At 36.6% G+C, this 20,124-nt stretch overlaps 1 protein-coding gene across 1 annotated transcript in view; it reads left to right on the top strand.

Annotated features, from left to right (window-relative positions):
• CLASP2 (cytoplasmic linker associated protein 2) overlaps window positions 1-19,822 on the top strand; it is a gene marked incomplete at its 5' end in the record, with an annotated part of 56,265 nt that extends 36,443 nt beyond the window's left edge. Inside the window, 10 exons of the mRNA XM_010181184.1 lie at window positions 3,737-3,880; window positions 7,677-7,820; window positions 8,238-8,344; window positions 8,854-9,007; window positions 9,847-10,063; window positions 14,217-14,410; window positions 15,231-15,359; window positions 17,014-17,220; window positions 18,333-18,449; window positions 19,506-19,822. Of these exons, the coding sequence (XP_010179486.1) occupies window positions 3,737-3,880; window positions 7,677-7,820; window positions 8,238-8,344; window positions 8,854-9,007; window positions 9,847-10,063; window positions 14,217-14,410; window positions 15,231-15,359; window positions 17,014-17,220; window positions 18,333-18,449; window positions 19,506-19,592 (1,500 nt within the window). The remainder of the gene's footprint in view (window positions 1-3,736; window positions 3,881-7,676; window positions 7,821-8,237; window positions 8,345-8,853; window positions 9,008-9,846; window positions 10,064-14,216; window positions 14,411-15,230; window positions 15,360-17,013; window positions 17,221-18,332; window positions 18,450-19,505) is intronic.
• Window positions 19,823-20,124: the final 302 nt, after the last annotated feature.

Genomic DNA, 20,124 nt, shown 5'->3' with positions numbered 1-20,124 from the left:
AATATCCACGTTCTTGAATATTTTGTCTAAATCCCATCATCAGTGCATCAGATGTCTAACACGTTAATCTTGGGGTACTGCTCTATTTCTTGAAGTCTTCAGCTTTTGTTCTTACTTGGATAAATCATTATTTTGTTGCAGAGTGTGCCTTAGGGCTGGATATACTGAGAAGCAGCCTTCAGTGTGACAGGAAAAATCAGAGAGAGGATTTTTAGCATCTTAATGACTGTCAGATATATGAAGCAATGATAGATCAAAAACTTGCTCCATGGAAGGATTCCTTTCTACAAATGACTTTTTCCTCTGGTTTTCATGTGGCAGTAGTAAATAATTATGATCCTTTAGAGTAAATTGTCATTATTGTTCTTACACTTATGAACACAGCTACGTCTTGGGCAATGAAAGCCAAGCTTTGAGAGTGGCCACAGAGGTGGATTTGGATAGCTCACCAGTATGAGGGCCACGTGTAGAAAAGATACAATTCTACTGGCCTAATCCATGGAGGATGCAGCACAGTGCATTGTTTTATCTTACTTTCTTTTGCCATAATTTTACATGTAGGTGTGATGAACTGCTGGAGCACTGTTTAGAGGTGCCAGATGCATGTATCTATTTGGGACAAATGTATGGATGGGCATAGGAGTCAAATTTTCTAGATGGGATATAATCTGTTAAGCTTATTTTAGCAGGTGCAGAACATACGCTTTTGAAAGGATGGGTGTTGTCCTGAAATGCACTTCAAATCATCACTTTCATTTTTCTCAGGTTCAGTATCAAATTGCTCACACTCAGTGAGACATTGATTTAAGCATTGTGGCCAAAGTTCATTTAAAGTTTTTGAACCCTTCTTTCCTGTGAAAATGCTGATTTGTTGACGAAGGTTTTTGCTGCAGTTGATTTTTTCCCCTAAGTCAGTATTAAAATTTCTGGATTAAAAAAATCCTCAACTAACCAATGACACAAATTCACAGGTATAAGAGCGCCATTCAAAATTCATCTTTAGTGTATATTTTAATGATGTGATTAATTAACAGCAGAGACAGTCACTTCTAAGTATCCAGTAACTTAGGGACAGACACCTGAGATGTGACAATCTGAAAGTCACTTTGTGTGACTGCTTGTACTGAGTCTGAGTAAGGCAGAGTAGTCTCTTGCATCCCAGGAAAGCACTGTATGAGATCAGCTTTTTTTCTGGTTTAAGTAAAGCAGCTTCTCGACATTTCTCTGTCATTTTTTCTTTGTTTTTCCTGTGACATGAAATGTTTCTTTTGCTTGCCCTGATGCAGCAAATGAAACTATGTACATCTCAAATTTTTTAGAGGACAGGAAAACAATTTGCCTTCTGGCACTGACTGTGTAGAATCCTAAGAGTATTTCCTGAAACTCTGGAGGTAGTTGCACATATTGTGCCAGAATTTGTCATTTTATGATTATCTGTGACAGATCTTTATGAAGCATTTCAGTTCCATTTATGTCTAATCTTTTTTGTGTGTGTGAGTAATAGTGCTAATTGAGCTTGATCTATGTTTCAGCTCACTTAACTACAGCAGTGGTATTCTTAAACAAAGCAGTCCGTGTATGTACTGTACAGGAAAAATGTCCCAGTGTTTATAGTCCAGCAAAAGTACAATAAATTCAACCTAGAAGAGTACAAAGAAAGTGAAGACAGTATTAAACAACTTCAAAGACCATGGTTTGAGATTAATGGCAAATATTTGCTGTAAGAATTCCTGGAGCTGCTTTCATTGCAGTCTCCTCTCTCGGAGAGATTGAGATGGATTGTTCAAGAGGACTGTGTTAGACCTTTTATTTCTAAATCTCAACTCTGTAAATGCTTCCTGGAAATAGTGACAAAAATACATCATAAGTGAGTTGCTATTATGGACTTTACTTCTGGGTGGGTTTTTTTATCCCTAATAATACTGTCTCATTATATTTGAGCGTAGGAAGGTACCCCTTCCAGAATTTCTTCTCTGAAAAGCAGTAACTGAAAAACTCTCTCAAAGCAGCTGTCAAAACTTAGCTTTGGGTATGTGTCTCACTGTGAAAAGCTTTATTAGTGCAAACTCTCTCCATTCAACTTGTTCGGTGCTCTTTTGTCTCCTGAGGGCCTCCATCTTTCCAGAAGTCTGTGCGATTTCCTGAGTGGGAGTAGTTTAAACATTAAATAATACTGCTCTCTCAGATACAGTGCTCAAGAGTTTTTTTCTTTGGTAGAAGAGCCTCTGGATCTTCTAAGTGGTACAATTCTTAGTGGTAATATTTTAAGGTGTGATATATATTAAAATCATGAACAGTGGAACAGTGCTGTTGTAATGGTTTCACTTGGCAATCTAAAAATTTTAACTGTATTACTTTGTATTTGGAACACCATGTAGCCTAAGGTTTTTTGCTGCGGAGATGTTTGTGGGTTTTCTTTCTTTCCTTGGAAAGACTCTAGCCAATACTGTGGTTTTTACTGCATTTGTTGATACTGATCTGCATCAGATGAAAGCCTCCAGCTGTTCCTTGTTGTATAACTTTGGAGAAGTTGAGCTTAAACAGCTGCTGTGAAAATGAAGTATTCATTATTAGTCTGTGTGTATTGGCTATCACTAACATGTGTGTCACTTAGTATTTCGAGGTTTTAGTAGCTTTAATAGCAAGTTTTGATGACCAAGGGGAACTTGTAAAGAGCTTTGCTCAGAACAGTTGTACTAGAAGCCGTGAACAATTAAAAATACACCTAGAACTTTTTTCTTTTTGGTTGTGATGGACATAGATGTCTCCCTCTTGGCAGCTATTTCTAGTTCACTGTAATTATTAGTGGAAATAAAAGCAGCTAAGTCAAATAAGTGGCCTGAAGAAATGATAAATGTTCACCACTTTTGTTGATTGGTTGTGTGACAAACCTCTGAGCAGCAGGAGTTGAGGAGATAAATATTTAAAGGAGATACAGCATAAAAGCCCTTTGCCAAAAGCTATGCAGTGGTGTGATTTTGGGGGAAATAGAGAGGTACTGCACTCTGGGATGTATAAAACAGATTCTGCGTTGAGGAGTAGAGAGAGCTATAGTTGAGTAGGAGGACAGTGCTCAGGTAAATGAGGGAGTAAAGCGGCTTTTCTGTCTTCCCAGTAAATCCATGTCTCTGTCTTCTAAATATCTTCAAAGGAAAAGTGTGCATGTGACCTCTTCCAAGTCCTTTGTAGAAATTCTATTGCCTTTTTAATACTATGCCTTTTTAGTACTTAACGGGAAGATTCATGTGGCTTATCTCTAAAGATAATGACTACTCAGCTCTGTTTCATAGAAGAATGCTGAGTGTTAGCTACATGGTAGGAACTAATAAGAACTGATTATTGGTTCATCAGATGATGTTCATGTTTCATTTTAGTACTTGAAAAATAATTCCAAATAATTCTTTAAAATCGTGATTATTCCTAAATATTCTGAGTACTTTGGTTTTCTTTTTGTTACATTAAAGCTTCCGCACATGCAAATCTTTTAGTTGCTACCAGTGAAATTTAAGATTTCTATTAATGTTTGAATTTCTGTGGAATAACTCCCTTCTTGAAATGTTATATCCATTTGTAAATTGATTTCTTGTGTAGAGTTTTATATCAATGCTGAAAAGACGTTTAGTTTAATTGGGAAAAAATTATTTTATTTTAGAGAATGAACGCTCCACTCTGTGAGCACTCTTGTTCTTGCAGCACACCATTTTTATTGTCCACCTGACTTTATTTCTCTTTGCAGGTCAAAGTTGCAATCCTTAAGTACATAGAGACTCTTGCGCAACAGATGGATCCAGGAGACTTTGTAAATTCAAGTGAAACGAGGTTAGCAGTGTCTCGAATCATCACCTGGACCACAGAACCTAAAAGCTCAGATGTTAGGAAGGTATGTTTGTTAAAGCGTGCTTAGAATTGCAGTACATTCCAAGTACCTTGGCAAATTACAGAAGCTAGTGTTATTTGCCTAAACCAAAAACCCCTTCTTTTTTCTTTAAAAACTATCTTATTCTTTTTTTGAGAAAAGATATCTTTGAGAAAAGGTAACTTTTATGTCCTTCGCAGCAAACGCACCTAACTGTTCTGTATAAAGTATCAGAATTGACAAAGTAAAACTGTGCCAAAAATTATATTTTTAAAAATGTTTAAGTAAAAATTTAAAATTAACACATCTTGGAACTCTCAGGCTTGTGTTTTTATGTGTGTATGTTAGTATGTTGAGATCATCTTTCATAATACAAGGAATAACTTCGTTTCAAGCACTGTCTGGTATTAAAATCTCTTCAGTGGGCGTTTTCTATACAGTTCTAGTACTACTTCAGAAACCACTCTCTGCGATACTGATAACATATTCATAACAGGAATGGTAAGTTTGGTAGCAAACTCAGTTTCGTCTCTGTTGGATTTTCTCGAATCCTTTGTGTTTAATAAAAGGTAGGTAAATAACTGTTGACCCTTTGACAAAAGAAAGTTTGTGCTTTAGTAAGGTAGCATCAAAGGTTTGTTCTTGTAATGCAGTTCCAGTGCAAAGCTCCCATTTCCACATAACTGTTGCCAAGTAAAAATTAGTATTTGTGAGCTACGTAGATATACCAGAGATACAGAATAACCATGAGAAATGTACTAATGCAGTCTTTGGAAAGAGTTTCTAAATAGTCATCCTAGTTATAGAAAGCAAAAGTCTTTGAATTTTGTTTGCAGTTTGAAGAGGTTTTTTTGTTGTCGTTCTGATTATCACCAGCCATTCTGTCCTAGCTGCCATTATCCTAGCTGCATGCTAACACTTTTTGAATGCTAAATAAATATATTTAATTGATGGCTCATAGGTGCCATGAACTGTCTCAAAGTGTGTAATGTAAAGAGAACAAAAATTAAAATAACTTTCACAACTTCTTCATATCTGCAGTGTTTGTAATATGTAATAAAAAAACCACAGAGTTTATATTCAAGATAATGTTTCTGTCTTTCACTTCTTACATAACTTAATGAGTAGGAGAAAGCAGTAATAGATTATATCCTATGGACTTTTCTTGCCTAGTGCCATGTTCTAGTGACATATATAAGACCATAAACCAGTAAGAGAATTGAAGCAGCACTATCTTCCAAATCAGTAAAGTTTTAGTACTGAGACACGTGGCAAGCTGTCTTATCTGATGGTTCATATCTCTAATAAGCATTTTTATGTCAATAAGTAACTGAATCACAGAAAGAATTGCCAGTGAGTTTAATCATCTGAGACACCTTAATTATCTGAAGTTTTCTCATTTTATTTTTTCTTTCCATAACACAGCTGTTAGAGGCAACTAACTGCCAAAAGCTGTTAATAACTCTTTAAAATAAAATTTCATCAATAAGTAGTCAGAAGAATTATTCTGATGATATGAGATGTTTCTTAACAGGCTTCACAGCCAGCTATCACAGGCTTTTTATTTCTTTCAATAAGGTTATAGCATTTAGTACTATTTCATTACATTAAAAGGTTTTACCAAGTGTATTTCTGTGTAATTTATGGGTTTGGGCTTGTATTAGTAAAAACACTTCCAGTACTAAGCATTGTGAAGAATCCTTTTTAAATTTTATTTATCTGAAGTTGGGCACTCTTAGTGCAGTTCAGTGACGTGGGACTTCTTTCTGGAAGGTAAAATTCCATGTTTCAGAACTTAAGATTTCTTCTAAGATTAAAATTCTTCTGGAAAGAATTAGAATCTTAAGAGTTCTTCTAAGAACAAAACAAAAAATATTTCTAATCCTTACTGCAGATGTTGTCTGTATGACTGGACTTAAATCTCAAGAGAGAGAGTTTATGATGAGGAGGGAAAAAACCTCCAAATACTCTAAAATACCTTTTTTTGTCAAGGAAAAGGCAGAGAGAAAAAATAGCTGACTGCATAGTTGAAAACCTTCTGTGAGTCAATGTCAATTTTGATACTTTGAGTTGAACTTTGTTTTCAGCAGACTTGATAATATAAGGTTTTGTCCCTGATATGACACTGGACTGTCGTTGTCTTTTACTGGAAGCTTAAATAGATACAGTGATATGGAGTGGAGACATAGATAACAAGACAGAAATAGGAAAGTAGTAACTCCTAAGCCTTTGCTCAGTTTCTGTATTTGTTTTGGTTTTGGTTTGTATCAGTTTCTATTAGAAGACTGAGCATAAGAAATAACAAGGAAAAGAGAAACATTAAAGACAGATTGTAGAGAGCATTCGGGGTGTTCACTCGAAGGGAAGGCTATCAGAGGGAGAAGGGAATAAAAGTTAAAGAAAACAGCCAGTCACGAGCGTGCAAAGATAATTTGTGGCAATGTAACATGCTAGTATTTTTGTCATTAAACTTAATACTTAGATGTGTGCTGGTATGTGTGCTCATACCTTGGCTTTCCACTTTTAATTAAAAAATGCTACAGTTCATTGCTCTGGAAGCAAAAGGAGGGGAATAAATGTCTAAAAGAATTTTCTAAACTACCTGCTTGGAGTATATTGCTGCTTAAGCAAGCTGCCTATCATTCTGTCTGGCGTGAGGCACTGGTTCTCTCCAGTGCATGGCAGACCTTGATGGCGAGCTGTATAATCTAGACATAGTTGGTTAATCTTGGCATCAGAGTTTTGTTCTACAAAGAAACTATTAAACAATTCTGGAGAACTTAATCTCTAGCCCTTCATTGCGTATGTAAGTTTACTTGCTATGTTGATGGGTTTGTTAGACCCTCCAGTGGATATTCATCGGAGTGTGCAAACATTGCCAAGTCTTCCAGTCAACATTCCTTTACTAGAGAAAACCTGACTGTTGTGTAACCCACTGTGTTGCTTTGTCAGTAAAGAGCTCCAACTTCTTATTCTGATAAAATATATATAGTAGAACATGCTGTAGGATGAGGATGATGTTAAAGATGAACTATTAAAATTGGGAATGTGGGAGGTGACATCCAGTAAACTACAAACTCCAGTGCTTAACAGTTTTCATCTTTAGAATATGTAGTCAACTAAATTACTGCTCACGATGTTTGCCTGTCTTTTTAAAAGATAAAGGAAGCAGGACAGGAAAGAGGGGGAAGGTTAACTAACTAGTTTGTCTATAGGATAAGTTACAAAGAATATCAAGTGCTATGACTACAACTCAAAATCAAGACTGTCTTACTGCAAATTCGGGTATCTGCTTTTTTGTTCTTGGTTTTTTTGGGGTTTTGTTCGCTTGTTTTTAATTTCTAAAGCAGTGACTGTTCCTTTTCAAGCTATTGTGTTGAATATCCAGCACTTGTAATTACTCCTTGCAGAACTCAGTAGAAGGAATTGCAGGCTTGTTCCTGCCTGGTGTATTCCATTCCTTTCTTTAAATCTGTTCAATTTGCCAAACCCTTTAAAAGCCATTTTGCTAATTCCTTCAGGACTTTTTTTTTAGTAAGCAAGAATCTGGCATTGAGGAGCTTCTTTCTGAAAGACTGCTTGGTAAAATGATTGTGCAAAGTGTAAGCTCGTTGTTTTGTGCCTGGATTTATCAATATCTGAACTTCCACCTTGCCAACAAATAAGAATTGCTTTTGTTCACTTCTGTTAACATCTTTATTCAAGCTTGATCAAGACTTACGTCATAGTTTGTGATTACTACTCATTATAGCATTTCTTGCAAATAAAATTACTTTAGAAACTCAAATTAATGTCTTCAATCTGTATTTTCTTCTTCTAGGCTGCACAGTCAGTGCTGATTTCCCTTTTTGAACTCAACACTCCAGAGTTTACAATGCTATTGGGTGCTTTACCAAAAACATTTCAGGATGGAGCCACAAAGCTTCTCCATAATCATCTCCGGAATACAGGCAACAGTGGTCAGGTGCCTACACCTCTCTTACTATTCTTTCTGAAGTTAGTGGTGTTTTGAACATGTCCATGTCAGTAGAGGTGTTTGTGAGAGCGAGAAGGTTGGTAGAGGAGGGGAAACAACCCAAATCCTCTGTAGAAGATCTAGTAGCAGATATCACTCTTCCCACTCCAGAGAGCGGTACTTTCTAGGTCTATGTTGCTTCCAAGTTACTTAACTTTGAATGTGCCTTTTAAGAGTAATTTATCTTTTACTTTAGTCATTTCAAAGTTATACCTGATTGAAATTAGGAGTAATTGGTTAGTCAGTCCAAGAAATTAAATTGAAGGTCTTTAAATGTTTCTGGGCACTAGAAAATAAATGAAATAGTAAGTTAGAAGGGAAGCTGAAGTCCTACTGAAGTATCTTTTCTCACCTCTCCTTCTCCAGGGATCAATGGGAAGTCCTTTAACAAGACCTACTCCACGCTCCCCAGCAAGTTGGTCAAGTCCCCTCACTTCCCCAACCAATACATCACAGAACACTTTGTCACCAAGGTAATGTAGGCTGATGTTGCTACAGTTCTGCATCTAAAGCTTCCTTACACGTTACCCAAAATTGTAACCCCAACAGAGAAAATGTGGAGCAAAGTTTTGCACCAAATGACAGATGCTGAAAAATAATCCCCCTCCCTCAGTGGGAATAACAGTCCAGTGAGCTGCCTAGCTTCCCCAGAGGGTCTGACAAGTGCCAGGGCTGGCCTGAGGTAGGAAGGGCTGTGCCCCAAGTTTGTTTCTTCAGGTAGTTGTTGCTACGTAATGTGGCCCGCCCTTTAGCTTGCTACTCACAGTGCTTTCTCTATGGGTGGCAGAATACTTACTAAGATGTACCATAAAACAGGTTTCATATATGGAGAGCCAGCTTTCTTCCTAAATGTGTTTAAAGGAAAATAATAATTTTATTACTGTGGGTTGAGTTTCTGTAGTTCTATGGTAATGTTACTTTAAAAAAAGAGGTCACAAAATAAATCTATCTTAATTCCTATGTCCTTCTCTGTGGCCCACAGTGCATTTGACTATGACACTGAAAATATGAATTCTGAAGATATTTACAGCTCTCTTCGTGGAGTCACTGAAGCCATTCAGAATTTCAGTTTTCGTAGTCAGGAAGATATGAATGAGCCTGTAAAACGAGATTCCAAAAAAGATGATGGTGATTCGGTGAGTATTCAGACTCTGTGCATCTTGGTATCGGCAAACCAAGCCAGTGAATGACTTATTACAGAGGATGAAGCATCTTTTTCTGTAGGTTTATGTTATGACTTCTGAAATGAGACATTTCTCCTAAATTACTTCAAAGTGTTAGAAAAATATGTTTCTAGTCTTGAGCCACATTTTGGAAATGTAAATGCTAATTCTAAGTAGCAGTAGCTGTTTGTTTCTTTAAAATGTTAGGAATTTAAAAATAGATTATCTTGCAAAACAGCTGGAATTCAGTTTTTGAGAGGTCTGTACCCTTAATATATGTTTTTCCAAGTGTTTTATTTTACTCTGTACAAAACCAGGGGATTTTTGAATGCTACATGCAGTGTTTTAAACTTCTGTTTCTGTGGAACTTTGGCTTTCAGAATCGTCAAGACCCTTAAAAAAGTACATGCTTGAACATGTTCAGAGAGGTTGTGGAGTCTCCTTCTCTGGAGACATTCAAAACCGCCCTGGACGTGTTCTTGTGTGATCTTCTCTGGTTGATCCTGCTCTGGCAGGGGTTTGGACTGGATGATCTTCAGAGGTCTCTTCCAACCCCCACCATTCTGTGCTGCTGTTTTTAATTACTTAGGATCAAACTCCTGAGATAAAATACTGACAGCTGTTTGTAGTTCATGCATTATTTTAGAGAACTGCTCCTAAAACATCTTATGTGAAGGCTAGTTTGCAATTTTTGAAATTTGAATTTTTTTGAAATTTGTAAGTTTTTGCTGCATAGATGAATTAGGAATGTAGTTAATTGGAAAGTGTCACTGTGTATTTCATATGCTCATATGGTATTTCTTTTCATGCAGATTTGCAGTGCGTCTGGAATAGCAGGAAGTGGAGTGAGCGATACAGGCCGGACTGCTCTTGATAACAAAACATCATTACTCAACACAATGCCTCCCCACTCTTCACCACGTTCACGAGATTATAACCCATACAATTATTCTGATGGTATCAGTTCGTTTAATAAATCTGCTTTGAAAGAAGCCATGTTCGATGATGATGCAGAGCAATTTCCTGATGGTGAGCTTCAGATTGCATTCTGTGCTAGGAGAAAAATTGAGATTTTTCCATCTTTTAGTTCAGTTTCTGGATTTATTATTAGCAATACATGTGTCACCAGTGCCACTTCTTTGAGAGATTTTTACAAATGCTGTATTTCAAATTAGTTTATTTTGGTAATCCTTTTGAGTGACATTGTTGGATTACTTGGTATTTGTAGAGATTAAAGGTAAAAATGAGATAAAATACTGAACTATATTGTATACTTCTGGTAGCACATCCAGTAGCAGTTCTGTCAATATAAATTTACTTACCAGATTGCTTTATGATTGAAATTTAAAAGAGAGGTGGGGGGGGATACAGCAAGGAAGTAAAACAGGATCAAACCAGTCTGGGAATTAGGTGAAAGATTAAGTATTTTGTTAGTAATATATTTGTATTTGAAACATGGCATCACTGTTTTCTATTGACTAAACATTCTTTAAAAAGAAAAAAAAAATAAAAAACCCTCCAGCTTTTACCAGAAAGGTCGTTCATTTAGCCCATGTAAGTCTAGGAACTTGGGCTGTTGTTTAGTAGACTCTAGAGCTACTTTTAAATATTTCTTGGTATATTTTTGGGCAGTTTTTTATATCTAAATGTTGGGAAGGTTCCCAAGTACCACTGCTATTGTTGTTTTAAAAAGTAGTAGGTAGTTTTCATAATCTGGTATTCATTATTGTTGATATTTCATATTCAGTTACCAGATTAAAATCAGGTTTTAAGTAAACAAATTTCTTAATAGTGAGGGACAAATTAATTTCCCCCCTTCTGACTGTTTTGTTTCTGTCATCCAGCAAAGATGTGTTACAGAAACTGTTCAAAAACAAAGCTATTTTCTGACATAGTGTCTTATTCAGCTAGTCTATAAGTGACTTTAAGTTTTTGTTAAATTAAAACCAAATCCAAGTAAGTTGCATTTCTCTTTGTTTTCTCTTTAGTGAAGAGGCATGTGGCCAGTTATTGTCTTCTGAAAAAGATTGAGGGGGGAAACAAAGTTTCACAAATAATGTAATGTAAACATCAGTAATTCAATACCTTTGTCATGCATATACAGAGGCAGTTTATGATCAAGATTCTGAATCACTGTTACATGAGATAAGCCTCTTTATACCTCCTGACAGCGTATTTCTGGATATGACATTAGACCACATGCAATCTGTGCTGCACCAGCAGGTTCTGGTTTTGTAGAAACTCTGATTGGCTGGAGTGAAGCATCCCCATCCAGCATTAGCTTGTCCTGGCTGGAGAGTAGTGCAATGCATTATTTAGGTCTGCTCTTTAATGGGTCTTATCAAAGTACTTGCATTCATTCCTCTATTCAAGTCCTGTTTTTACTGGACTCCCAGCTGTCCTCTCGTGTGTTACTTGGAGAAAGATGTGGAAGTACAGGGCTAGATGGGAAAACCGTAGCTGCTCCTGTAGTCCTGTCAGGAGCTCTGAGGCGTGAACCTGTATTCTGCAGACAGTTTGTTTAACAACATTTCCAGTGGAGGAGATGCCAGAGTGTACTCCACATGGCCATTTGAGTGTTTGACCTCTCTTACAGTAAAAGAATTTTCAGAGTCACAGCCTAAATCTTCTAACCACTAACATTCCGCTCCCCACCCCAAGGGAGATGTTCTTCATCTGAATTACAGGGAAACCTGGTTTTCTAAGTCACTTCCAGACTCCTTAAAAGCAGTCCACAGTCTCTGGTTGGAAAAGAGTGTCCCGAGCAGCTTACTTATTTCAGCTTACTGCCATGGATTGTGTTTTCCAAGCATCTTCCTTTTTACCTGCCGCTTTGTATATGGGCTTAAGATTTCTGCTTCTGTGCCTTACACTTACCGTCCTTTCTCTTTCAGACCATTTGTCTGATTTTTCATGATAATTTTCAATTTTTATCCTGGTCTCTAGAATGTTTGTAACTGCTCTTAAATTGATGTCGTCTGCAGATTTCATAAGTGGTCTCCATATTCCTTTGATATCATTAACAAAAGCATCAAACAGAACCACAATCTGCAGAGACCTGAGCAGGGACATCACTCATATCCTCTTGGATTACTAAAGCCATTTATAGTCCAATCACCCTGCAAGTGATTCATCAAGTTTCCCACCCACTTCATTGTCTTTTTTGGCCACCATGTTTGCATAGCTTCAATATTAAGATGCTGTGGATAGCAGTAGGAAAATCTTTACTAAATTCAGGACATACCTATGTGTTCCCTTTTCACCCCTACACAGTTTACCCTGTCAAAAGGATATTATTTGATTGGTTTGAGAAGAGCTGTTCTTCATCAAATATTTATATTTCTAATGCATATTTTAATTCATTCAAATGAAGGAGTTGCATCTGCTGCTCCTCATTTTGTGTTTCACTTGCTTTCTGAAACAGAAATTTTGAGAGTAGGCTTTTGAATACGCTTCTCCATTCTTATTTGGAGAATGTTTGGAAATGAAACACTAGGTGCTAAGTCATGCAGAGGAATGGAAAAATACAGACTGGGAATTGCATTTCTCAGAAATTCCAGCTATTTCCTCCACTACTGGAGCTTCTTTCCTCCCGTTATTCCTGCATGGACATGGCTGCTGTCTTTTCCTCTCTTTATGCCTTCCTTCCATATGTTCGAGTTGTAAATTCTTCTGTTCAGATACATCCACAGTGAAAATAACTTTATTCAAACAGATATGGGTAGTTTTGCTAATAATGTGTCAATATGCATTCCCCAAAATAGGATTTACTATAGCTGTAATCCTCACTGTCTGGTAGAACAAGTGTAATAGTTCTGGTAATATAAGTAATGATCTTGGTTCTGTAAAAGTGATTGTCCGTTCTGCTCATATGTACTAATTAATAACTCACCTAATGCAATTTCAGTCTGTCCTTTAGGCAGACATTAATGATCCATTTAGAGAGTCTGAAAAGTGTGCATTAACCTAGAGGCAGTAGAAGGGCTTGCAGAAGAAAATTTCTGCTTTCAAGTGCTTATGCTCCTGATAATTCATGCAAAGCAGAATGCAAATAGAATGTTGGGTACAAAAACTGATTTTTAAGGTAACTGATGGGTGATTTTAAGGTACTTGATATGTGGTATTCAGCTTTTACTTTTTTTTAACACAGGTGCTTTGTAAGGCATTTTAAAGTTACTGTGTGAGTGCAGTAAAAGAAGATGTTAAAGGGCTGTGGTTTCTAATGTGGTGACCTAATAAATTTGATGTGGAGGATGTATTTCATGTGCTAATAAATTGAATAATTTTAGGAAAGATGTAGTGCAGGAACACTTGCATTTTATGCCAATACTTTCAATCTTTTGCCAGAAAAAAATGTTTCTGTTGATTTGTGCAAGTGTCTCAGTGCAAAGACGGAAGGTATGTGCTTTTCTTTCCTCAAGGCTAAATGGGTCTTGGTGATAGCTTATAAGCAACAACTTGGTATTTAATTTTCATTAAGACCATTTTTAAGTTTTTTGACTGTAGAACTTTGTTTGAGGTCCAGTGTTTACAAATACGAGTGCTGTTACTAATGTGTTTTTCCATCATCATTAAATTCTCTCTAATTAAAACTAAAATCCAGATCCAAATCTTGTAATGGCTGCTATTGGGAATCTCTGTGAGACAAAAGGCCTTGGTTTGCTTCTACTCTGTTTGGTTTTTTTTTGTACCAAGCACCATTCTTGTGCATTTTTTTCCCCTGTTTGTGTTAACAGCCTGACTATTGTTGGGAATCACAGCTTACAAAAGTCTAAGCAATTCTTTAATAGAAGTAGAGAAAAAGACGAATTTATCATCTTGGATGGAAGGGTCATACAGGAGAGGAAGAACCATGTGTATAGATCAGATTTAAAAGGACATGGAGTACTTACCACTTTGGATATTGCAAGTCTAGAAAAACCTTGCCATAAAGCAGTTTTACAGGGTTTTTTGCAATATCATTGTGGGGGTTTTTTGATGATTGTAAGCTTGTTCAGCAGTGTTGGCTGCACTGAAAATGTAGTAGCCAAATTGCATTATTGCGGACAAATTTGGGGAACAAAATAAAAGCATGCAAGAAAGCCAGCCATCTGTCCTAGAAAATACCCTTCAGTTGTACAGCAGGTACTAATACTTATTTGCAGTGGTTTGAGAACTGTGTTTCTGTATTACTTTTTGACAGAGCCTCCCATGGACCATTCTGATCTGGTTGCAGAGTTACTGAAAGAGTTATCAAACCATAATGAGAGAGTTGAGGAAAGAAAGACTGCCCTGTACGAGCTCATGAAGTTAACTCAGGAAGAGTCTTTTGGTGTTTGGGATGAGCACTTCAAAACAATACTACTTTTGCTGCTTGAAACACTTGGAGACAAAGAGGTAAATTCAGATTAATCTAGTTGAGAGTGTTAGCAAAGCACATGGTTTACTCTCAGTGTCTTTGAAATCTGTATGGGCTGTAGGAAGGGCAAAATTCCAGTTGGTCTTGAAAAACAAAACAACTGTGGAAATACAAAAATATCTTGAAGTCTGAATGTCCTGATGGTGAAAAACGCTTACCTTCTCCAGTGTTCTTATTCGTTGACTCTCACACAATAGATGAAATGAAACATTTTTCACTGGGTTTCAAAACTTGTCTGTTAATAGCCCCTGGTGGAATCTTTCATGTCAAAACACCACGTGTGGCAAAGCATTTAACAACATCTTTCTAAAGTACAGAATGCCGATTGTGGAAAAAACTGAATTCTGTGTAATTGTTCTCTACAAGAGCCATGTTTTTGAAATTACTGAGGATCAAAAATACACTTAATACCTGTTTTTGATTTTAAAAAAATAATAATTTGTAAAGAAAAACAAAATTCAAAAATGTATTTGTGTGATGTAATGCTAAAGGTTTTATCAGCACTTATGATGAGTGAAATTGTTTCGGCTTAACTTCTGGGTAGCACAGGTAGCTCAATTAGGCTAGCAACATGTTTATGATGTTGCAGTTGAATTATATTCAGAAAGAGATATCGAAAAGCAGGAAATTAAAGATTTTTTTTTCTAGCTTTGTTAACACAAGACTCATACTGTATATATGCATAGAGCATAATGATACTTTCCCATTATCAAAGACTCTTCCAGCTGCTGAACTAATGTTAAAACTTATCTCTGTTTAATGATACATAACTCATTTATTTTAATATTAAATCTTTAGCATGCAATTAGAGCTTTGGCATTGAAAGTTTTAAGAGAAATTCTAAGAAACCAGCCAGCAAGGTTTAAGAACTACGCAGAGCTCACAATCATGAAGACATTAGAAGCACATAAGGATCCTCATAAGGAGGTTAGTAATCAGTTATTCTGTCTGTTTGAGGTTTTGACAAATTATGATGAAATGAAACAACTGTCCAAAACATGTCTGAGAAATAAGTCAGATCTTACTGAGGAAATAATGTGTTTTATAATCTCTCAAATGCTTAATATCAACCCTAGTAACAATTGCCTTGGGTGCTGTCCAGAAGGACATAGTAACCAGTTATGTGTCACTATAGCTCTTCAAGGGGTAACTGGAGGGGGTTATCCTTTTATGCTAGATAGAGGTGTCCTGGAGCTCTACAGCAAGCTTTTGGATTTCATCAGGGTTCAGGGTTGAGAGATGAGACTGGACATGGCAAGGAATTGTCAAACCTTTCCATTTTTAGCCAGCTCTGCTATTGGAGAGCATGCTGTGCTCATGAGTGTTGTTAGAGGAGGATGCAGGGGAACTTATCAAAGGGAGGAGTTGGCTGTGGCTGAGAGTAGTGAGGTGATTCAGAATTAGGAAGGTGAACTGTAATCTTGTTCAGACGTATTTGTGGTGCATGCATACACAATAAAGGATAATGCACGTAGATGTAAGAAACGCAGTAACCATGCTAATATTAAACAGTTCACATCAGTGTCACTGATGCTAAAGAAAGAATCCAGGTTTGTTATTAGATGAGTACATCTTCTCCTTGCTCTCCCCATGCAAGGACTTTTACTTCACATGGAACTTATTGTGGAGTCCAGGTTTTGAAGTCTGACTGCAGTTTGTCCCATCCCAATGACTTTTATCACTCATCTGATACTCATTTCTCTTTTTCCTGCACCCTTTTGATTTGTTTCATATACTGAATTTATTACAATGTCTCTTCCCCATCTTTCCTTCTCTGTTACTGTGCTTTTTTCTGTCTTGGTTTTGTGTATATGAATGAGAGATTAAAGTGGACAAGGATGGAAAGGAACAGTTATGGAAGTTTTTGTACATCACTGGACAAACCACTGATTTTGTACAGTGGTTTGTGTTGTTAGATCACAGATGCCACAGCTGCACTAACATGAAGATCAGATGTGCATTTTCTCTGTTGTGCCTATGTTGTATCCTGAGCTTCTGTACCGGTTGATTTCCTACCTAATTACTCTTGTTCTGCCTATTCTTCAGGCTTTAAAGTATTCTCTTGTCTTAGTTTCTTTCATAGTTTCTTTCAAACTTTCTGAAATGACAAACAGCTAGATTGACTCCTAGAGCTCCTCATCAGCAATCTAGGCATGTCATTAAACATCTTTTTGAGATGAATGTGAAAACTTGTCAGTGATCGCTGATCTAACGAGCAATAACAAACAACAATGCAAGAAATCACAGGTTTATGAAGGTGGTGATATTTCAATATGTAGTGGATGTGTATTGCAGAATAGAGAAGTTTCAGATTCGATTCAACAAGCGGGTTTAAAAAACTGCTGTGCATATTGCCGAGAACATAGATTAGCCACAGAATATTGGGAGAGTCTTGTTTTTAGGAAAGTATGTCCAATAGTTGGAATCTTGCTAACAGATTTTTAAAGGGCTCTTCATTCACATATTTCTAGAATATTGTACAGCTCTCGGTAAGAAATCTTTATGCTTTATTACTTCCAGATAACAGGCCATAGTAACTCGTAAATAATATTTCCATGTGCTTTACTTATTCTTTCAATAGGTGGTGAGATCTGCTGAAGAAGCTGCTTCCATGCTGGCCACTTCCATTAGCCCAGATCAGTGCATCAAAGTTCTTTGTCCAATTATCCAAACTGCAGATTACCCCATTAATCTGGCTGCAATCAAAATGCAGACCAAAGTCATAGAAAGAGTATCTAAAGAAACCCTGACTCAGCTTTTACCAGAGATTGTGCCAGGTCTAATACAGGTAAGGAGACAAGAAGTAAAGAAGGAAAAAGAAAAAAACAACAAAAAACCCCAAACAAACAAAAAAAGAAACTGTATATGTAAGTGTTGCAAAGATTTCTTGAAAATAATATTTGACCCAAAATAACTCAGAGAGTCGGAACAAACTCTTTGATTGGCAGGTAGCTTAATTATAATTGTGGTTAGGACTCAAAAGGAAATCTCAGTAGGATATAAAGTACCGGTTATAGTTAAGCTTGGTAGATACTTTCCAGCTATAAGGTTTGGGGGTTTTTTGTATCTTTTTTCAAGCTGTAATCATTTGGTCTGAAATGTGCATGCTGTACTTGTGTATAATTGTAGTGTCTTATCACCTGGTGTTTGGGGGAGGCAAGAGGAAAGAAGCAGTTGATTGGGGAAAGTTTAATAAAACTAGAAGGATATCGGAGGTTTCTCTTCTTTTGTCTTCACAAATAAATTCTTTCCCACCTCATCAGCCAAGATACTTTGATTTGCACGTGATGGATAAAGAATTCAGAGTTTGGCAGCTGCATTCTGCAGGTTGCTGTCTTTAATGGGTTGGATCCAATTGTAACATCTGCAGGAAGGCAGCGACAGAGAAGGGGCCCTCTGAGAAGGGGGTGTGAGTGAGACAGCAGCCAAGGGGTACTAGCAAAGTGGCAAAAGAAAGAAAAATCACTAAGGAATGAGACGGGAGTTAATGAAAGGATCTTAAACTGTTAGGAGAATACTTCTTTCGGAGTAAGGAAGCTCGAAATTGAGTGGTCTTCCAGTCTATGTAAGTATCTGTATAATCTAGGAACAGTTTCTCTTACATACTCCCCTATTGCATGGCAGCAGCTCTGTTTTCAGTGTAACTTATGAACAGGGTTGCGTGGGTTTTAATTTCAGTCTGGAAAATGGTTATCAATGGTGATGAATAAGCAGCCTGCTTTTTAAGTGCGTGCTCTGTGTTTGCGTGTTTGTTTTTTTGTTGGAATGCTTCATTGGGCATACACTAGCATTCATTTACTGTAGAGTTCAATGTATTTTTCATAGTAAATAAGTAAATAGCTTCTGAGACTTTTAATCATTAACTGATAAGGTATTAATGTTAATTTTATTGCTTTCTAGGGTTATGATAATTCAGAGAGCAGTGTTCGTAAGGCATGTGTTTTCTGCCTTGTAGCCATTCATGCAGTAATTGGTGATGAACTAAAACCACATCTCAGTCAACTCACTGGCAGTAAAGTAAGTATAAAAGATAACATTTAAAGAAATCTTGGTTCATAATTGCGTGTATACATTCACATTTTGGTTGCAGCTGATGGAAGGTTTCATAAAGATATATTCTTGAATGGAATATCAGGGCTCCTGAAGCCCTCCAAGGATTAGTATCACTTCGTCATAAAAACCTTCAAAACTGAAAATCCATACATCTTTATTTATGCAAGTGTACGAACTTTAGCATTAGGAATAAACGTTAAATTGGGTTTCTTACTGCTGTTTAATGGATTTAGTTACTGGTTGTAACTCCAGTAGCAGTGATAGAGGCTGCACTCAGCATGCCTTTTCCTGTCAGTATTTCTTGTCTTGTTTTTAGTTCAAGTTCTGATTGGAAAGCAGTAAATGTAGTATGTATATGTGTTATATACAGCAGTTTTATTCTCCCTCCTTGTTATTTTGCTTTTATCAGTCCTTTCAGTACCTCTAATTTGAAATAATGCTAATAGTAATCAGTGTGTGGTCCTTTTGGGTTCAGGATATTTATGATTTTACTGATATCTCTTACATCTTTTTGTATGCAAAATAATGTATGTTAATTGTGAATCTTTTTGTCCTTAGGAATAAAACAGGACAACTAATTTTGTGTATCTTCAAAATCCCTGGCAGTGATTGTGTTGAGTGTGATTCTAGACAGTATTGGAAGCTGTACTAAATAGCAGCATCAGCAACTCTTAACTAGAGGCTTAAAACTTTAATGTTAACTTAAAAGAAATAAAGAAACGCCCACCTTCTTTAGAACAGCATTGTAATTTAAGGAAAATATTCTATCTGTCTTAATCTGGCTACATTAGATCATTCTCCTCTTTGCATCCTTAAAGAAGCTTGAGCAGTTTCCTTGTGACAGATTTTGCTGTGTTTGATGTTTTCATTGGCAAGTGTGATACCTTTGAATCAACTGTGTAAAATAAAATTTTGCTTTTAGGGGAAAAAAAAGATGTAATGTCTCCTTTGTTGTACTAACTTGCAGTCTGTACAGTTTGCAAATACTAAACAAAGTTAATTTCTGGCTTAAATTTGCAGATGAAATTACTGAACCTGTACATCAAACGTGCACAAACAGGCTCTGGACCAGGGGATACGACAGCAGATCTGTCTGGACAAAGCTAATGAAGCTGACAAGAATTAACCAGGTCTCCTAAAGCCCCCTTCAGTGAAAGGAAAATTCTTACATACAACTTTTGGAACTTTTTTCTTGTTTTCCCCCCCCTTTTTTTTTGTCTTCAACCAACGGCTGTCCTCAGCCTGCATGTGACTGTTGCAATAGAATTATTCCAAATCCAAGGAGAAACAGTATTAACATCAGTTGATCAAAGCAGAATAAAATTTTAAAATAATCTAATCCATCAGATATCCTGTTTGCAATCCTCTGTGTCTTCCCATTAACTTTTGCCAGTGTTATTGTATTAAAAAAGAGATTTTTTTTTAATGCTAATTAAAAAGGTATGCTTTAAGCTTCAGAAGTTAAAATATAAATTCTGTTGCTTTTATTCAGCTGCAGATAACATTACTTTTTTATTGCTGTTTTGTTTGAGTATCATGTCCTTCGCTAGAAACAAGAAGTGATGTGAAACAAGGCTGAACTAGTCTGAACTGCAGTGAGCCTCGTTCACTGTGTTGGTGGTTCATCATCTTATTTACA

Source organism: Mesitornis unicolor, unplaced genomic scaffold (genome assembly GCF_000695765.1).
Source record: "Mesitornis unicolor isolate BGI_N332 unplaced genomic scaffold, ASM69576v1 scaffold47543, whole genome shotgun sequence".
NCBI lineage: Eukaryota > Metazoa > Chordata > Aves > Mesitornithiformes > Mesitornithidae > Mesitornis > Mesitornis unicolor.
The sequence above is the reverse complement of the archived record's forward strand: the minus strand, read 5'-3'. Positions and strand labels throughout refer to the sequence as shown.